The sequence below is a fragment of the Taudactylus pleione genome, unplaced genomic scaffold (genome assembly GCF_031769625.1).
Source record: "Taudactylus pleione unplaced genomic scaffold, aTauple2 ptg000842l, whole genome shotgun sequence".
Taxonomy (NCBI): domain Eukaryota; kingdom Metazoa; phylum Chordata; class Amphibia; order Anura; family Myobatrachidae; genus Taudactylus; species Taudactylus pleione.
The window spans coordinates 3,863,911-3,883,614 of NW_028285244.1; the positions used below are offsets into that span (position 1 = coordinate 3,863,911).

General features: G+C 45.5%; 2 protein-coding genes across 4 annotated transcripts in view; both read right to left on the bottom strand.

The window, feature by feature from the left end:
- IL17D (interleukin 17D) overlaps nucleotides 1-3,509 on the bottom strand; it is a 96,200-nt gene extending 92,691 nt beyond the window's left edge. Inside the window, exons 1-2 of the mRNA XM_088458523.1 lie at nucleotides 3,432-3,509; nucleotides 1,236-1,543 (exon numbers count right to left, since the gene is read on the bottom strand). Of these exons, the coding sequence (XP_088314649.1) occupies nucleotides 1,236-1,543; nucleotides 3,432-3,449 (326 nt within the window). The 5' untranslated portion in view covers nucleotides 3,450-3,509. The remainder of the gene's footprint in view (nucleotides 1-1,235; nucleotides 1,544-3,431) is intronic.
- A 14,607-nt stretch (nucleotides 3,510-18,116) lies between these two features.
- The window catches only part of IFT88 (intraflagellar transport 88), an 88,326-nt gene continuing 86,738 nt past the window's right edge, over nucleotides 18,117-19,704 (bottom strand). For all 3 annotated transcript variants that reach the window (XM_088458591.1, XM_088458592.1, XM_088458593.1), the window contains exons 25-26: nucleotides 18,683-18,793; nucleotides 18,117-18,414 (exon numbers count right to left, since the gene is read on the bottom strand). In XM_088458591.1, coding sequence (XP_088314717.1) covers nucleotides 18,293-18,414; nucleotides 18,683-18,793 — 233 coding nt within the window. In that variant the 3' untranslated portion in view covers nucleotides 18,117-18,292. The remainder of the gene's footprint in view (nucleotides 18,415-18,682; nucleotides 18,794-19,704) is intronic.

Consider the following 19,704-nt stretch of genomic DNA (forward strand, 5'->3'; position numbering starts at 1 on the left):
TGCGTAGTATGACATACGGAGGGAGTGTCTGTGCAGTATGACATACGGAGGGAGTGTCTGCGTAGTGTGACAGAAAGAGGGAGTGTCTGCGTAGTATGACATACGGAGGGAGTGTCTGCGTAGTATGACATACGGAGGGAGTGTCTGCGTAGTATGACAGAAAGAGGGAGTGTCTGTGTAGTATGACATACGGAGGGAGTGTCTGTATAGTATGACATACGGAGGGAGTGTCTGTATAGTATTACATACGGAGGGAGTGTCTGTATAGTATGACATACGGAGGGAGTGTCTGCGCAATATGACATACGGAGGGAGTGTCTGCGCAGTATGACATACGGAGGGAGTGTCTGCGCAGTATGACATACGGAGGGAGTGTCTGCATAGTGTGACATACGGAGGGAGTGTCTGCGTTGTGTGACATACGGAGGGAATGTCTGCGTAGTGTGACATACGGAGGGAGTGTCTGCGTAGTGTGACATACGGAGGGAGTGTCTGCGTAGTGTGACATACGGAGGGAGTGTCTGCGTAGTGTGACATACGGAGGGAGTGTCTGCGTAGTGTGACATACGGAGGGAGTGTCTGCGTAGTGTGACATACGGAGGGAGTGTCTGCGTAGTGTGACATACGGAGGGAGTGTCTGTGTAGTGTGACATACGGAGGGAGTGTCGGCATTGTATGACATACGGAGGGAGTGTCTGCGTAGTATGACATACGGAGGGAGTGTCTGTAGTGTGACATACGGAGGGAGTGTCTGCGTAGTATGACATACGGAGGGAGTGTCTGCGTAGTGTGACATACGGAGGGAGTGTCTGCGTAGTGTGACATACGGAGGGAGTGTCTGCGTAGTGTGACATACGGAGGGAGTGTCTGTATAGTATGTCAGCTAATGTTCGCAGCCCGTATCCGCCATCAAAGAGAAGGTGCTCACTATGACTGGTCTCATGTTTCTCTTCCCCCTTAATGCTGGCTCCCATCTTGGATCCAGTTGTGTCACCACCCCACCTTTCTGCTGCTACAGCCAGACTAAGGGCGAGACCTTGGAATAGAAAGAGAGACCCAGGGGAACAGTGGGAGAGATCGTGACCTAGATTGGGGTGGGGATGAGCGGGGGGTTAGACCTGGGGAGAAGAGAGAGACAGGAGAGGAAAAAGAACAAAGAAAAGAAACCCAGGCAACGCTGGGTACAACAGTTAGTATAAAATATAGAGTGATACTAAAGATATTGGCACCATTACCTATATGCCCATGGGGAAATGCTTTGTATGTTGACTGGCAGCCGATGCTTGCCATTCACTGGGGCAGTAAGACGGGTTCCTGCCGGGCAGCTGACATTCTCTCTGTCCAGTGGCTGCAGCTGCAAAGTATGGTGATAGGCATTAAGCATGCCGGCAGCCAGATGCCCATACATCTGCTCCAATACCTCTTCTTGGCGGTCGGCACAACTCTTTGTCTTTGGTGGCGCTCGCTTCATTGCTTTTGAACCATCTGAGCTAACAACAAGTAGTCCCAAAACCAACACCAGGGCTGCCTGGGACAAACAGACCTGCAGACAGGAGTAGAGACATTTACTAACCCTATATATGGTCATTGAAGGTTTTGTCTGTTGCATCTCTGCGTCTACAAAAAGATGGATTATACCAAATGCTTCTTGTTGCAGGTTGAGTTCTGTATGTAACAGTGTGCAAATAGGCATAACCCCCCAGTAACCATCCAGAGGTTTGGCATCATTCCTAAACCTGCTGTAGATTAATAAAGCCAGTGTCTGGGCTGGTTCTCACAGGTAATAATAGCACAGTGGTACTTTAACCCCTCTTTTGCCTCACAAAATTAATGCCTATCATCTTTTATCCATTGTTTTGCAATCTGAATATAACCATCAATTTGTGATTGCACCAAGTCCCTCAGGGAGAACGTGTAGGCCACCATTAACTCCCCTTTACTTCCCTAAATACACACCTGCATTGCGTGCACACTAATGCTGGTGTGGAGAGTGGCAGTGAGTGGGATGGACCTACCACAGTCCAGCACCAACAGTGTGAGCTGCAAGTCAGGCCACTAATGTCAGGACTGCTGAGAAGTATGTCAGCCATTCTGCTGGTTATAGGAAGGGAGCATTGTCAAGAGTGGACAGTTCCCATTAAAGGAACCTGTTCATGATTATATATGAGGTAAAATTCCCGTAAAATACATCTACAGCATTTTCATTAGTTCTGGAAAAGCAGATTTTCTCACTGAAAGTTGCTATAGAATCTATGGGGCATATGTATCAAAGCTTGATGTGAGATATATATCATCAACCAATCAGCTTCAAACTTACATTTTGTAGGCTCTGTTTAAGAAATGATAGTTTGGAGCTGACTGGTTGGTAATATATATTTCACAATTTTATCTCACATCAACTTTGATACATATGTAGGGCCGGCAGTAGGCTGTGCTGCGCCCAGCGCTGTCCTGTGTTGCCGCCCCTTCCCTCCTCCGCTCCCTCCCCCTGAGCTTAAATATGTACTATAGCGCTGGGTGAGAGGTGGATGTTTCCTGCGCCCTCCGGAAACAGTAGCGCTCCGAACGACTGACCGGCTTGCCCGTGCCTGGAGCCGCTAATGTACATATGCCCCTATGTCCAATAATGCTGCACTATAAATGACAGAAAGCCAGCAGCTCTCACAGGGTCAGTTTATATAGTGTCAGCCAGCGTTATAGGGGGAATGTACCCGAAATTATACTGGAGCACCCACATGCCCACATCTCTCCATCATGTACCCCTTTCTCAATTGTGTGATTTAGGATTGAGTAAAATAAATTAAAAATAATGAGGAAAAAAGTAAAGTTTAGCGTAAAGATTATGTTATTCTGTTCCCAAACTGTGCTGCACAGTGGATCTACATAGGTGGTGAATTAGTCCTGGTGTTTGCCCAAAGCCATCACTTGCAACATGCGACTAAAACCGTGCACTGAGAATGCAGAACGGATCTTTGGCGTTTATCTGAATAAGCATGAATGCATATAATACACAAAATCATTCACCGCACCACAAGTGTCCAATACATTGCAAAAAGCTGCACCAAGTACAGATATCTGACTATATATATATTTTTTATATATATATATATAAAAAAAATATAGTTTTAAACTGACTGTAATGATCACAGCCTCTATAATTAATAGATTTATTTTTTATTATTATTAAACTGAGTTGTAAAGGAAACACACTGTGCACACACTAACTGAACACTAGCTGTACAGATACTTTGCTGATTTTTCCACCATATGCAAAGCAGCTTGCTGTCCTCCCTGTCTCTGCACCCTCCTGCTTCATTAACCCCATTCACTGCTGGAGCTATGTGCAGATTAGAGTAGTAACAGGCTGCCCCCTACCCTGCCCCTATTCACACCTCCATCCTTTCCTGTGGACCCTCCTCCCCTCTCCTCACCTTCTCCCGTGGCTGCATCCTGGAGGTCTGAGGAGCAGGACAGGGGATGGCAGAGGATAGATGATGTAAGGGGAGGAGGCAAGGTGGGGAGTATAAGGGGGCAGACAGGCTGCTGAGCTGGAATGAGGAGACCTGAAGGAGAGCTCTTACAGAATAAGGGAGGTTTATAACATGACACATTGCTATAGGGAATGACGTTGGGACACAGTATGATCATGGTGGAACCTATGAAGAAGGTGAAAGTGAGAGAGCAGGAAGAACTGGATAATGGTGGGAGCGCAGATTGCAGGGAAGGAAGGGATGAGAGGGAGAGGAAAGGAGTTTGCCTGGATGGTCCAGCTTCCAGCCTCCCTCTCTGGAAAGATGTACCAAACCCCGGTTTAGTTTAAACTAGGGATGGCCATCAGACACCGATCGTTGGCAACCATCGAAGTTTCTGCTCCGATGGAGATGCTTTTACCATTCATGCTGAGATTGCGATGATTCACAGCATAGCATTCTTTCCAATGGCTGCTGATGCAGGGCCGTAACTAGGGTAGTGTGACCAGTGCCATGGCACAGGGCACCGCAGGGCAGGGGGCACTGTTTGGACCTGTCAAATTTCCTGTTTATTATCATTCTCACTTGCAGCTTCCGCTTCTTTTATCCCCAGCATCTCCTGGCCTCCCCTATCTCTTCCCTGGCCCTTCCCCATGAGGCCATGGCCCTTTTTTAGGTGCACTATATTATGTCCTTATTTAAAAAATAGGGGGGGGGGGAGCCAATGCGCTCTATGGCACAGGGCACCAAAAAGTCTAGTTACGGCTGTGGGATGGTGTCTCTCCTGCCCCCATTGTCGCCCACAAACGGTCCCTGTCTGTCAATGACTTGCAAATAAATCCTCACTGCGACCACCGACGTAGGACCATTGCGGCACGTGCGCAGTGTGATCTATACTCGTGCAGTAGAAAAAAAAATCATCCATATGCGAAAGCCTAGCCATTGTGACCGTCTCTGGATCAGGCCCAATGTCCAGAACTGATAGTTTCAATTATATTTAGAAAAGCTACTACAGAAAATGGCTGCCATGTTCTAACGCCAGTGGACCTGATGGACGCCTCTGCACTACAGCTGCATCTTTGGACACTGCTGCTGTGCAAAAATATGCTAATGCCGCAGGAAGCGTCTGAAGGATAAACACGCCTCCTGCCGGCATCTCAGATCCAAGTCCTGCGTTAAAAAGACGCAGGATCGGATCAACATCACGGCCGTCGTTTACAGCATCGGCCATCTGAGTGAGCCTAAGCTTACAGAGAATGGCCACCTCCTGCCCACTTGCAAGGCCAGTAAATCTGCGTTGGAAAACACTGGCCTCGGCACTCCTAGAATATGGGCCGACGCCCCCTGTTTTCTGGAAACGCAGGCAGCATCGCCCCATCTCCACCCCCAAACGGCCATCAGGTTTGCATACAACTTTGAATCAGGCCATAATTCAAACTAATGGTGCATACACACGGTCAGATTTTTCTTTAGATCTGAACGATAACTTTATAAAATCGTTCATATCTGATGGAAAATGTATGAACGATGCGCGTTCCCGATGGTCAGATAACAATATCTGACATCTGATGTGTTTGCAGTCAGTTTTGAATGATTTCAGTTATTTTAATGCAGTCAAAAATCGTTCATAGTTCAAATCGTTCAATCATTGGTCAAATCGTTCATCAAATCGTTCATCTGACAAATCTGCCCGTGTGTATGCACCATTAAAATTAGCATTTTAAGCTGCATACACACACAACGATTTAGTAAATGAACGATTTTAATCGTTTACTAAAATCGATCATTTACTAAATGTAATGAGGTTCCCCATCCCTGCCATAGGGGTATGCGCCCTATATGTAAGCAGGAAAGATACATTTATGAAAAGGCGCATCTGTTATTATCATATACTTACAGCCCATGATAGGACTTTACATTATTATTAGTAAATGCAAAATTTGTACAGCATTATTTGTAAATTATATAATATTGTAATAAAATGTCATATACAAAAAAAGAGAATAGTGGCTGGGCAGTGTTAATAAAAACAAAAGTTGCAACATACAAGCACAAATTAACTTCAATTAAATACAAACATCCGTTTGCTTCTTAAAGAGGAAAATATTTCCTCCCGCATTCAAAATGGAAATAATGGGAATAGGCTGTTGTGAATTTTTAAGTACAATCACCGGAAGGGATCACAAGTGTTAAAGGGCATACACACTCGGCGATAAAGTGAACGATATGGATGATATCGTTATCGTTCATATTGTTCAACATCGTCAATGATGCGCGCTCCCGCGGATCCTTAACGATATCTTTCATCGCCCGATATCGCCAGATTCTGCAAGTTTGGGAATGTAAAATAAATTATACTGCGCTCTGAAATTACTGTTGGGACAAGGAGCAACACAAGCGTATAGTAATTCAATATACCAGTTTATTATCTAGTTTACACAGTACAAGATAGTACTATGTATGCACAAAAACAAACACATGAATTGTGCCTCCGCTAAATTATATGGCACATAACACAATATCTATTAAAAATACCATGGAGAAACATAGGGAGTTGATCAGGCTCCAAAAAATGTCCAATAGCGCCTGTTAGAATTAACAACAATATATAAAAAGCCCAATTAGGCTATAACATGTAATATACTAATAATACCAATTAAAAGCATTATTAACTGGACTTCTCTTTAATTATAGTAGGACTTATTGTCGTATACCCATCATCTTAAGTATACCGAATAGTTGTAATAGTATAGTCACAAATATTGGTGGTCAGCTTGTAGTACCGGTAGAATTGAAGATAAATAAAGTGACAAACAGAAGCACTAATAATAATCAATTGGCTGACCAGCATCAGTGGCAATATTGTAGACAACTTGTATCAAGGTCGATAATGTACCTGTAATAAAGGCAACACAGTCTCTATTAATGAGACAACTGATCCTTATGTGGCTCAATGCAAAAAGCCGGCAGCTGACACCAGTGCTCGTACAGCAGGGCGCTAGCCTCTCTAGCCGGTAAAGGCACTCCGTCTGGGACCCACGTGTAACACACCGCTCACTAGGAGGTCGGCAGTGGGAGCTGTTAAATGGCGGCTCCGGATAGCGATGAGGGAAATAGACCTCCCTTGTAGCGAAGCCAATCACAATGTCAGAGTCACCGGCTGATATTGAAGAATAGTACCTTCCGTCACTCCTATTGTGGAAGGCACAGTGGACGCTGTTAATTCTAGGCGTCACCTGATAGTGGATAGATGTAACTCCCGTCTGTTAAAGCCAGTGATAGACGTGGATGGTAAAGCCGCCAGCTGGCGGTGGGGGATGCAAGCCTCCCGTTTTTCCAATCCAAGCTGTAGTCAGCGACAGGAGAAGTCACAAGTCCTTAGATAGTGAGAAGTTCCAGTGATAGGTTTAGAGACAGCACAGCAACACGTTTCGGATACTCCTGTATCCTTTTTCAAGCTGAAAAGTTTGGGAATGTGGCAGCATGACGTCACTGAGTGATATCGTTCAGTGAGTATGCTGAAATCGTTTGCCCGTGACAGCCCGGGAGTTCAAGGCCAAACACTAGACGATATCGCTCATGGAGCATATCATCTAGTGCAGTGGTTCTCAAACTCGGTCCTCAGGACCCCACACAGGTCATGTTTTGCAGGTTGCACAAGTGGAGCTAATATCTCGCTTGTGATTCTGTGAGGAGACCTGGAAAACATGCACTGTTTGGGGTCCTGAGGACCGAGTTTGAGAAACTGTGGTCTAGTGTGTATGAGCCTTTAGAGGTAAAGAAAATCTGCATACCAATATATTTTCAGCAAAATAAGAAAATGTTTGTCCATATAAGCATGAGCCCCTCTGTGAGTATTAGTTTGTGATCAGGCTACTTACTGACTTATTCATCATAAGTAGGCTAGTGAATGGGTTAAGACAATCAAGCCTTATAACAGAAAATTGAACACAATCAACCTCAAATTAACCTCTTCGATGTTTAAAAACACACTTAATAGAAAGCTGTCTTTAGTTCTATGACATGTTAAACAAATTGATGTGCCTCAGTTACCCTTTTATAGTAAACCCCAATTTGCTAAAGAAAAGAAGTAAAAAAAAAAGTACCAGAACTATGTAGTTAGAAGTTGGGAGCAATAATACTTTCTGCGTTTGCAAATCACACAAAATTATTTAGTACTGTTGCCCGCGGCTTCGCCCATGATGTATTCACTTTTTTCACATTTTTTTTTTATTTGAGATGTTCTAGTTGTATAGCTTTGCATAGGGTCCCAATCGTGGGAGTGGCCCATGTGACCAGCAGCGCTATACAGATTGGTGGCAACAGCGCCTTCACCCACCACTCACACCAATGTCACTGTGTGCCCTGTGCACAGACTGCTATGTAGCCTATCCTATTCACCTACCACTCACACCAATGTCACTGTGTTCCCTGTGCACAGACTGCTATGTAACCTATCCTATTCACCCACCACTCACACCAATGTCACTGTGTGCCCTGTGCACAGACTGCTATGTAACCTATCCTATTCACCCACCACTCACACCAATGTCACTGTGTGCCCTGTGCACAGACTGCTATGTAGCCCTATCCTATTCACCCACCACTCACACCAATGTCACTGTGTGCCCTGTGTACAGACTGCTTTGTAGCCCATCCTAGTCACCTACCACTCACACCAATGTCACTGTGTGCCCTGTGCACAGACTGCTATGTAGCCTATCCTATTCACCCACCACTCACACCAATGTCACTGTGTGCTCTGTGCACAGACTGCTATGTAGCCTATCCTATTCACCTACCACTCACACCAATGTTCCTGTGTGCCCTGTGCACAGACTGCTATGTAACCTATTCTATTCACCCACCACTCACACCAATGTCACTGTGTGTCCTGTGCACAGACTGCTATGTAGCCTATCCTATTCACCCATCACTCACACCAATGTCACTGTGTGCCCTGTGCACAGACTGCTATGTAGCCTATCCTATTCACCCACCACTCACACCAATGTCACTGTGTGCCCTGTGCACAGACTGCTATGTAACCTCTCCTATTCACCCACCACTCACACCAATGTCACTGTGTGCCCTGTGCACAGACTGCTATGTAGCCTATCCTATTCACCCACCACTCACACCAATGTCACTGTGTGCCCTGTGCACAGACTGCTATGTAGCCTATCCTATTCACCCACCACTCACACCAATGTCACTGTGTGCCCTGTGCACAGACTGCTATGTAGCCTATCCTATACACCCACCACTCACACCAATGTCACTGTGTGCTCTGTGCACAGACTGCTATGTAGCCTATCCTATTCACCCACCACTCACACCAATGTCACTGTGTGCCCTGTAGCCTATCCTATTCACCCACCAATCACACCAATGTCACTGTGTGCCCTGTGCACAGACTGCTATGTAACCTATCCTATTCACCCACCACTCACACCAATGTCACTGTGTGCCCTGTGTACAGACTGCTATGTAACCTATCCTATTCACCCACCACTCACACCAATGTCACTGTGTGCCCTGTGCACAGACCGCTATGTAGCCTTATCCTGTTCACCCACCACTCACACCAATGTCACTGTGTGCCCTGTGCACAGACTGCTATGTCACTGAGGGGGAGTCGGCACCCCCCTTGTGACGCCACTGCTGCTATGTAGCCTATCCTGTTCAACTGAATTTAAGTGAACAGTGGCCTAAAGCACCTCCACCCCCCACCCCCAACCCTTACCGCCGCGTGCATGGCGCCTCCCCTATCTCTTGCAGGTTATTTATAATACAAAATTCTGCTGTTTTCAAGAAAAACGGTTCAGTAGATTTTGCACCAACTTAGAACAAACAAACAAACAGACAGACAGACACAATGTTCTTATAATATAAGTGTATATAGTGCTCTATGTTATTAACTCAGGGTTACCTACCCTCCTGATTCAGCTGGGAAAGACAGGCAAAAGCCCCCACCGACCCATCCCCACCCCCCGTTACTACACTAGAAATCCTCACAGCAGGGGGGTCCGGTGATGCGATTCGCACAGAAACACCTAATTGTGGCCCCGGCACTGTAAAGAGGGGGCAGGGCCACAATAATGCTGTCATGTCCCATGTTCCGCCCCCCAACGGCGCATCATCGCAGCATCACGCCCCCCGCCTGTGGAAGGTTGACCGCTCCCTCCGTGTGTGTGTGTATATATATATAATACTTTTTATTAAGTTCCTTATATAGTGCAGCATATTCCATTGCGCTTTACAATTGTGTGTGTGTGTGTGTATATATATATATATATAATGATTTTCTATAGCTCCATCCACAGCTCCTGAACCTATTTTTCCAGAAAACTAGCCCTGAGTATAGATAATCATACCTCCCGACTGTTCTGATTAATGCGAGTGTGTCATGGTCCTGGATTAGGACGTTGGGGAGGAATGTTCCACTGGTGGGTGCCCCTTCATTGCTGTAGGTTTTTAGGGGAGGGTAGCCCAGTGTTTGCACTCATCATAACCCTGAGGGCGAGGGTTATGGTTGGGTGGGGCAGGGTGAGGCAGGCACTCTAATTCCCCAACTAAGAAAGTTGGGAGGTATGGTACAATATAGCCACAACTCTTGTCCCTCCTATATTTCTCTACTCACTTATAAATTCTTGTAAAGGTATAACCTCATCCACCAATGACTTATCGTTCAACTCTCTATCTATGGAACTGTATTATTATTATTATTGTCAGTCTGTGAGGCAGCGCGGTACTCTGCAGTGCTAGGCTGTGTGGGAAGCAGAGCATATACTGTATAACAAAGAATGGCCGTACAAGGAAGATGTGAAAACAAAGGGTAGCGGGAGAACTGACAATTTCGTAGAATCGTTCATACTTCACTCAATGGAGTCGCTGGTGTGAGTCATAGAGACAATGAAAAGGGTTCACAGCTCCATAGGGTTTTGAGCAAAATTGAGCAAATTCGGGCTCGAAGCTGGTCGCGAAGGGTGCAAGGTGCAGGTGCGTTTTAACGCCATTGCAATGGCAACTCGCACCCTTCACTTTTAATTGGATTGACCCCTTTGGCTCTAAAGCTGGGTACACACCGAGCGATATATACCCAGCCAATATGGAGGCCCAACAGGCCGATATATCGGATCCTGGGTACACATCAGAACAATGTAATGAACACTCGTTTCATCCATCATTACACTACATGGCGCCGCATGCGATATCGGCAGGTTTGATGTGCAGCACATCAAACCTCATGCATTGCATGTGACTGCGGACTGCGCATATCATGCACACACACTGCACGATATACACGATTTGTTGTTTTGATTTGGCCAAATCGTAACAACATCGCTCCAGTGTGTACTCAGCTTCAGGGGCATAATTATTATTTTTTTTGCCGTATGTCCTTGGTATTAAAGATTCCTTATCACTGCAATTTGAGTTACCGGGACAGGGGCTCAGAAACTAGACCATTCCGGTGAGCAGTAAGAAGTGAAGACATCATACATGACAGAGGTTCCCAAACTCCACCATTACAGTATACGTTTTAAGGATATCCATGCTTGAACACAGATGACTTACTTAGTATCTCAGTCAATTTGATTTATCCATCTGGATTTAAGCATGGATAGCCTTAAAACCTGGACTGTAATAGCAGAGTTTGGGAACCTCTGGTATATGAGATCACATTACTTCCTACTTCTATTCCCGGGCTCTGGGCTGTTACAGGGCATGTGCAAGCGGACATCACCGAGGAGCAGTGGCGGATCTAGACTTTTGATTTATGGGGGGCAGTTTAATAATAATAACACTGACTCCTCCTTTTTTCTATCCTGGCACCTCCCCTATCTGGTCCCAACTTCTCCCCTTGGTGACTCAAACTGTGCCGCCTCACACAGCCAGGAGGACTGGAGTGCTGTGCATAACCTCATACAGGAGCAGGAGCAGAAATTTGTGGTGAGAAGCCCATAACCTATAGGGGCCCCGCGTGCATTCTCTCTGTCTGGACCCCCTCCTCTCTATCCGCCACTGCAGCACAAGTGAGCACTAGTAGACTCTAGCGACAGGGAAATATCATAGCGGACATTCTCCCGACAGGTTTTCTATAAAGCGCCGGGAAAATGGGCGCCATACACTGGGCACCCATTATAGCTATGCCTCTGGGCAAATGCTAACTGAAGATGGAGGTAGCTACCGTGGCCAAGCTAAATTCTGCTGTGGTCCCCCGTCTTTACATTCAGCAGATACGTAATATTTGTGAGTAGCCGCAAATATGATTTGATAACTATGCCTCTAATTTTCAATGATTGATTTGCCCGTAACTCTGGCATAGAAACCAAATTTGCCTGGGGAAAAACATGTATGTATGCACCTAATATATAATTTATACTTGCATTACAGACAATCATTTTGTATACTGAAACTATAATGCAGCCTATCAATTCACTACGAACCAGTGACAATGCTGAGGCTCTTCATGGCCAGATGATCAATACTCACAAGGCTGAATGGCTTCTAGAGACAAGATGGCCATAAACATTGGTTCATCCAACAAAATGGCTGCCTCCGCTGTAAAGGTGACTCATGACTACAGCTTTGTAGCTTATTTACAAATGTAAAAATCACTTACGGTAGAAAAATAGCGTTTACCTCTCAGGTGATGAATTCCACCCACACCAGTTTACCAGTTTGGGGTCATGCCACTGTAAATGAATAGTATTTGGCAGAACAGAGCGTCCGTATACCGGCGGTGTGGCTAATATGTGCCCTAGGAGCTTGGGAGGTCGGGTAAATATATGAAGCTGGTTTATGGACACAAGTGCCTGACATTATACACCCGGAGCTTTATTCTGTCCTTATCTGTGTATACAATATGAACGTATGTGTCATTGGGGAAGGGGTGTTCACTGTTGCATTTACTAGCATATGAGAAACATTACTTGGCCGGTAATTGGAAACAGTGCATGCAATTCTGTTACAATAATAGGAAATGATTTCATGTATGTTTAATATGTAACCCTGTGATCTACAACTATGGAAAAATAAAACAACACAATCAATCCTAGATGTGAACAAACCATTTCCCCTACACAACATTATCTAGTAGGGATATAACCTGTATGCTGCTTTTATGGGTCAGCAACTGGCAACAAATATAGCACATTGGGATCATTCTTGGCGGAATGATGGCGTGCAGATCAGTATGTCACATGTCTTACCATTATATATAGCTTTGGGCTAATATGCCTTGAAGTATTGCCCATAGGCCTGAGTGTTTGGCACCATTGCACATTGATTTTTGCGACCTCCATGCATGACAAAATATAATACTCAGGTCAAGGCTGATTTTGTCCCTAGTGGCTGCCAGCTCCTGGTAGGAATGCATGGTATGGTATAAGGTGAGTTTGGGCAGTGCATAATTTAGCACTATTTAAAGGATAATAAATAACTTCTGATGATGTCCTCCACGACGTGTCCTATGACTCTCTGACATCATCTCCTAGAAGGCGGTCTTATGTGACAAGTGGTCCTAGAAAGGTGGTGGAACTCACCCCCCCCCGGCGGAGCAAAAATTCTAGCCACGCCTTTCTGGCCATCTAGCAGATGCCATGCCCCAGCCACACCCATATAGCAGATGCCACACCCCTCCCAGTAAGTTAATTCTTTTTAGTGGGAAGGGGTGCAGTGGGAGAATGTAGAACACAGTGGGGAGGGAGGGGCAGTGGGAGCAGGGTGAACACACAGTGGGGAGGAGGACAGTGGGAGAATGGAGAACACACAGTGGGGAGGGAGGGGCAGTGGGTATGGGGGTGGGGCGAACACAGTGGGGAGGGGGGCAGTAGGAAAATGAAGAACACAATGGGGAGGGAGGGGCAGTGGGAGCAGGGTAAACACACACAGTGGGGAGGGGCAGTGGGAGAATGGAGAACACAGCGGGGTGGGAGGAGCAGTGGGAGCAGGGTGAACACACCATGGGGATGGGGGCAGTGGGAGCAGGGTGAACACACACAGTGGGGAGGGGGGCAGTGGGAAAATGGAGAACACAGTGGGGAGGGGGGGCAGTGGGAGCAGGGTGACCGAACAGTGGGGAGGAGGGCAATGGGAGAATGGAGAGCACAGAGGGCCTGATTCAGACCCGCTCGCAAGATGCGATCGCTCGCTTGCAGAAAGGGGCCGGATATGTAAATTAAGCGCTTGCACTGCATCGCGTAAGGACGCCCACTGTATGTTGGCGAGCTACGGGAAAGTGCACTCGCAAGTGTCTGAAGACGCCCCCTTGCCACTCGCAACACGTTATCTCCGGAAAATGTAGAATTAATCGGGACCATCGTGAGCCATCGGAGCTGCTCGCAGCCCTTGGGGTTGCCTTAACGTGCCGCAGGAGCACTGCGATCAGTGCAGGCTGAAATACATGCAGGTGAGGTGTAAAATGGCGCTACTTTGCTAATTTTGAACGCCCTTTAACCGCAGTTTTGGCGGTCAGACACGCCTATGTTCGCACCACCACTCCCCCGTTCACAAGCACCTTCCCGTTACCACCCACAAACGGCGCTATCTGTCACTCCAAGCAGCGACCTGATAGTGGCTTACGAGCTACCAAAATCAGATCGCAGAATGGCTTGCGCACGCGCACTGCGAATTATATGCATGCACAGATGGGGGAAAATCGCTCAGAATGAGCCATCGCTCCTTAGCGAGTGGGTCTGAATCAGGTCCAGACTGTTAACCTGCTCTGTGCTCACCAGTGACTGTGTCACCATCACAAACACAGCAATGCTCAGTGCTGCTGGCTTCAGCATCCGCGTGGACTGGGTCCTCTCAGTGTGGCTCCTCTTAACACAGGGGGAGAGAGACAGGCGCGCGATGACATGACAAAATGTCAATCACCATGAGATGAGAGACAGGCTAGTCAACTACAACTGTAGTAGTAGTGTCGGCGCAGACCACCCGCCACCACATTTATTGATTGGCTAGAGCAGTGCTGGTGTGCGGTACACAGTGACGCTGGGAATCGGCCGGGACAAGCCCCGGCGACGTCACATTACATTCAATAACAAAAAAAAAAACATATCAATCCCTTACATTTTGGAGCTGCTCAGTTTAAAAGCTCCACCACCGCACCACCGGTACTACGGATGCCGCCCGACCTGTCCTCTGTCAGTCACTGCCACGGTCTCATCTCATCAGGTCAGGGCTGTGCTAGTTGCCTCTGACCAGCCGAGCAAGGAGGGTGGGCCAGCCGGGCAAAGGGGGGTGGGCCTGCAGGGTAAAGGGGGCTTGCTGGCCGGGCACGCTTAACCAGTGAAAATGGACCCCAAATTCAGACAGACAGCCGCAGACCTGCAGTTGACAGTTTCTAAAGCCAGGCAAAGTGGGCGGACAGAGGAGGAACTGGTTCCGCCTCCCATTTGAAGTGACGGAACGCAGTTTCGCCCCGTTCCGGCCCACTTTTAACCCCCGTATGTGACTAGCGAAGCCAAACTTGGTCTTGAAAATTCGATTGCAAACTTAAATGCCCGCCCAGTTGCGATGTCTGGCCAGACATATCTCGCGGCCAATTGGCAAGTGTGTATAGCTTACCAAATCGTCCGCTTTTCATATATAATATATATATATATATATATATATATAAAATATTGTTTATAGTATGGTAATTCTCCTTGTATGGTGCTACAGACCTTTGATGGTGTCATATACATTAAAAATAACTTGAATGTTTTCTTCTTGTCAACTTGAACCCGTCTGGCTATTTTCTGTAAACTCTAGATACCGTTGTGCGTAAAAATCATATTTACTCACCATTCTGGTGTTTGGTGTGAACAACAACTGAACCTCTTGATCATGTCTGTATGCTTCTATGCATTTGATTAGGTAACACATCTAATCACCCATCAGATTTACCTAATAAAATGGTCAATGATTGTATATATAAAGTCCACATCCTTCATTGATACTAGTTCAATCTGAGAGATAGCTTATTTCTTTGTAATGCCGGTCAAGCTCTAAGAAGTTGTTTCATTATTCATCATGCTCCCGAATCTGTACAACAGATGATCTTCTTTTGTTCTGCTTTCCATATCAAATAAACTTTCTTCAAGTGTCCCTGTTTCTTGCAGTTAAAACATGTTTGTTTCCATATTGTGAATTTATAGTGTCTTTGCACTGTCACTTTCCATGTTGTTGTGTATGAGTTCCTTCCTACACTGTGTTCATCTCTAAAGTCCACCTTGTTTCCAGAGTGTTAATTAGTATACTCTATGGGGGAGGATTCCATTTTTTTGGGAACCCTGCACCTGACGGAGCAATTCAATTGTTGCTCTGTTCGGGTACGCATACCGCGGGCGTCCATTATTTCTGCTCGTCCCCTCCTGAGATGTTGAACAGAAATGTGCGAATGTGTTTTACACATTTACGGTGTCACACACAGTAGTTTATACAGGTTTTTTACCGGTTTACGCAGCTAATCAGAGACTAGAGCAATAAATGAATGGACGTCAGAGCCCGGACAAGAATTGAATATCGCCCCGTCTAAAGTGACGGGCGATCAATTAACTGGATCGCCCCCAATGTATGAGGTAGATTGCACAGAAGCATGGTTGCAATATGATTACACTATCGGTCTACATCGTTGACTAGAGAGTGACTATGATTTTTGGTATTCCATTTATTTGCTCCTGCGTACGCTTCTCAGTGCAAAGTCTTAACATAACGCAATGTACTTTACAGGTTGAACAAGCAGCTATATTAGAGTACATTTCACATTATAGAGAGAGACTACAAAGTTATAGATTAGGATACACCATCTACTGTCCATCAAATGTAGCTTTTCAAGTAAGGAAGCCGATCCAGGGATCCCGGATGTTTTTGAGTCCCAAAAATACCCAGGATTTCAAATAAATAAATCCTGGGATTCAAAACACACTGTGGATTGGGCTGGGGACAGTGGGATAATACTTACCTTCTGGGTTCAGATGCATTATCAGGCTCTCCCAGCTGCAGTAGAATAGATGGAGTCCCATGATGCAGTTGCTCTCAGTCACGGATAGGCTGGGAGCGCACTGTGCAGTGACCTCATCACTGTGTGGCGCACTCCCAGCCAATCAGTGACTGAGAGCAGCCGCATCACAGGACTCCAGCTCTACTACTGCAGCTGAGCCTGGGAGAGGACTGGACAACGTTCCCGTTGTCAAGAGAAGCCCCCACTGACCACCGCTGTGTGACCATGTAAGTTAAAGGGGAGGTTGAGGCGGAAGAAGGAAAGCAGGGGAACGAGAAACAATTTTGTACAACTCAATCTCGGGATTACAAAACTGGGGCATAATTGGCCTATTTTCATGTATACTTAGCTTTACAGAACACCAGGCATCACACAGTGGCAAAGACATCTCCCACATCTTCAGAAACCTACAATAATACCATTTAATAGGCTTAAAACGACGTCAAAATGGGAAAAACCTAAAGCAACATTATTCCACTGCCTCAGGCCGGTCCAAGTAAAGCAATACAAATTACCTGGCATACACGGGATGCAGCCAGGAAGCCGACGGTTGAAATGCCGACCGCCAGCTGACTGTCAAATCCCGGCAGGGGTCTAATGATCGGCATTGAAATCCCAAGTTAAGCACCCCCGAGGGGAGGTTAGGGTTAGGCATCCCCCTGGGAGGGTTAGGCACTAGGAGGAGAGGGTTAAGGTTACGGGGGGGGGGGGGGGGGAAAGGTTAGGGATACTTAACTTTTTAGCTGTCAGGATCTTCACTCCTGCCGGTCTTCCGGTGTAGGGATTTGAACCGTCCGGCGGTCTTCCATACCGATCCCCTTTGCACTGCCCTCCCAAGAATAGTTTATCTTCAGAATACCCCATACAAAGACTAGATTAACAAAACATAGCAGAAAACCCTCCCATATCAATGTCCCTCTCATTGACACTCCCTCCTACAGATACAGAATGATTACGCCTTTAAAAACCAATATAATAATAATTGGAGTACCTGCCTTAGTCCTTGTATTAAGTGGAATATTGACTTCAGCTTTTATGTTAATACATATACACGCCTTCTTACAAACAGGAACGCGCCTCTTCTAAGCATTGCCTGCTGCCCCCACCATACTCCTTTTCCTTTCCGAACCTACTTTTGCTCTTAGGCTGGGTACACACTGGCCGACATATCGGCCGTTCTATTGAACGACCGATATATTGTGTGTGCGTCGGCCAGTGTGTACCAGCGATATGTCTGTAAACGACGTCGTTCACAGACGTATCGTTTTGGCTGTGCTGCACATCTGGTGCCCAATATATTTATTTATTACCAGTTATTTATATAGCGCCCATATATTCCGCAGCGCTCTGCAGATATATTGGGGCATCGTGTCGTGGGTACAGGCCAGCGGCGATGGACAGCTCAACTGGGCGGGCGTATGTAACTGCCCGCCCATTTGTGGCATCAGTATGTTCTGCACAGTCGGCAGATCAGCTGATTTGCAGATATATCTATTAGGTGTGTATCCAGCTTTAATATAACAAAAAACAAAAAAACATTACTGGAACAGATTTCAAACCAGCAGTGGTTTTTAAAATCAGCTTTGGTGCTTTCCTTTTTTCCATACACACGTGCCAACAGAAAAACAACAGTAACTTAGTAAATTGGGAAATATAAAAAAAATGACGTCTTTTAATGTCACACTGTACAACAAATCTGCTGTATCTTGACAAATATATTTTAAAGTCCAGGATTTACAATAAAAGTGCAGTAAACAATTCTAAATCTACTAAGGATCACGAGATACAGGAACATAACAGAAACAAACATACGTTAATCATTAAATATTTATTCAGGCAGAAGGTCATCTCCTAACTCCTCATCTGCAAACTCTTCCTCTTCAAGTCTTTTCCGTGCTGCAGTTTTCGGCCTCTCTATTTGGGGGCCCAGAGGGTCTACATATGAAACATCTAAATGTCAAAATATAAATAGGTTATTAAATCTTAGCATTTTCTGGGGTCAGTAAATAAAGAGGTGCTAAGCTACACACGTAGGAATAGATTGTGAACATGGTCACTCCTCGTGATTGGAGTAACAACACGTATCTTTGTATAGAAAGTACATTTTGTAACATTCACAAAAAAACAAATGAATATTTTATGCTCTATGACGATTTATTCCAAATGGGAAATTCTCTCCCGATGAATAAAAGGAAGTACGAGGCTAGACGTCCCTTACCGATCTCTCTGTTAGAGCTGGTCTCATAGGGGTCATTTGTTCCTGGGAGCGTTTTCAGTTTCGCGCTAAGACGTTCTCCTTTGGCGCTGGTACCACTGCTCTGTCCACTGTCTGAACAAAGTGAAAAGCGCATTATTTTTATCATCATGTTTCATCTTATATTTTGTATACAAGTACATTTGAGGTTTTGTTATGCTAGCTAAAATGGCATATAAATTGGTCTTTTCAATTTATTTGTGTAGGAAAACATTGTTACTGTGTCTTTCTTAATTAGTACCATCTTACAGCATGCATGTATACAGCTGGGTACACACTATACAATGCGTGAGCCAGCCGTATACACTGCAGGATCCGTACACACTGTATTGTTCTATGCTACATGTAACACAGCAACGCGTCGTTCATTACATGCCGTGCAGAACAGCCTATGGGGCGATGCGATGGACAGTCGTCCACGCACAATCGGGTGTACACACTTTACGATGTGTACATTCCAATTCACATCGGAACGATAGATCATATGATAGATCGTATAGTGTGTACCCAGTGTAATTGCTATTGCGTGTGACTTTCAACACATCAAGAAATGTAAAAACTAATAAACCATTTATCGCTGTAAAATAATCTTGAAACATATATATTTTCATTGGTATGAAATAATAAATGATCAGTCTATTGCAAAACTCCTATACTGAATTCATTCTTTCCCATTAGTTTCATTTCCTGAGCCACCATCTTACACAATGCATTGCAGAAAGTGAGTGGATTATAGAGCAATATTGTGTGACTGTCTTATGGTCACAGCCTTCAAAGTGCTGAACTCCAATATAAAATATACATCAGGATTGTAACAGAATAACTTTAAACAGTCCATTTATGTAGCAGAATTTTTTTTTTGAGAACATGGAATCATGTTACGGAGGTAGAACTACATGTTACAACATTTCCTACCATTGTCCGTAACCTCTTAAAGAGAACATTACATCCATATGGTTTCCTTTATAGACATTGCCTCACAGAGC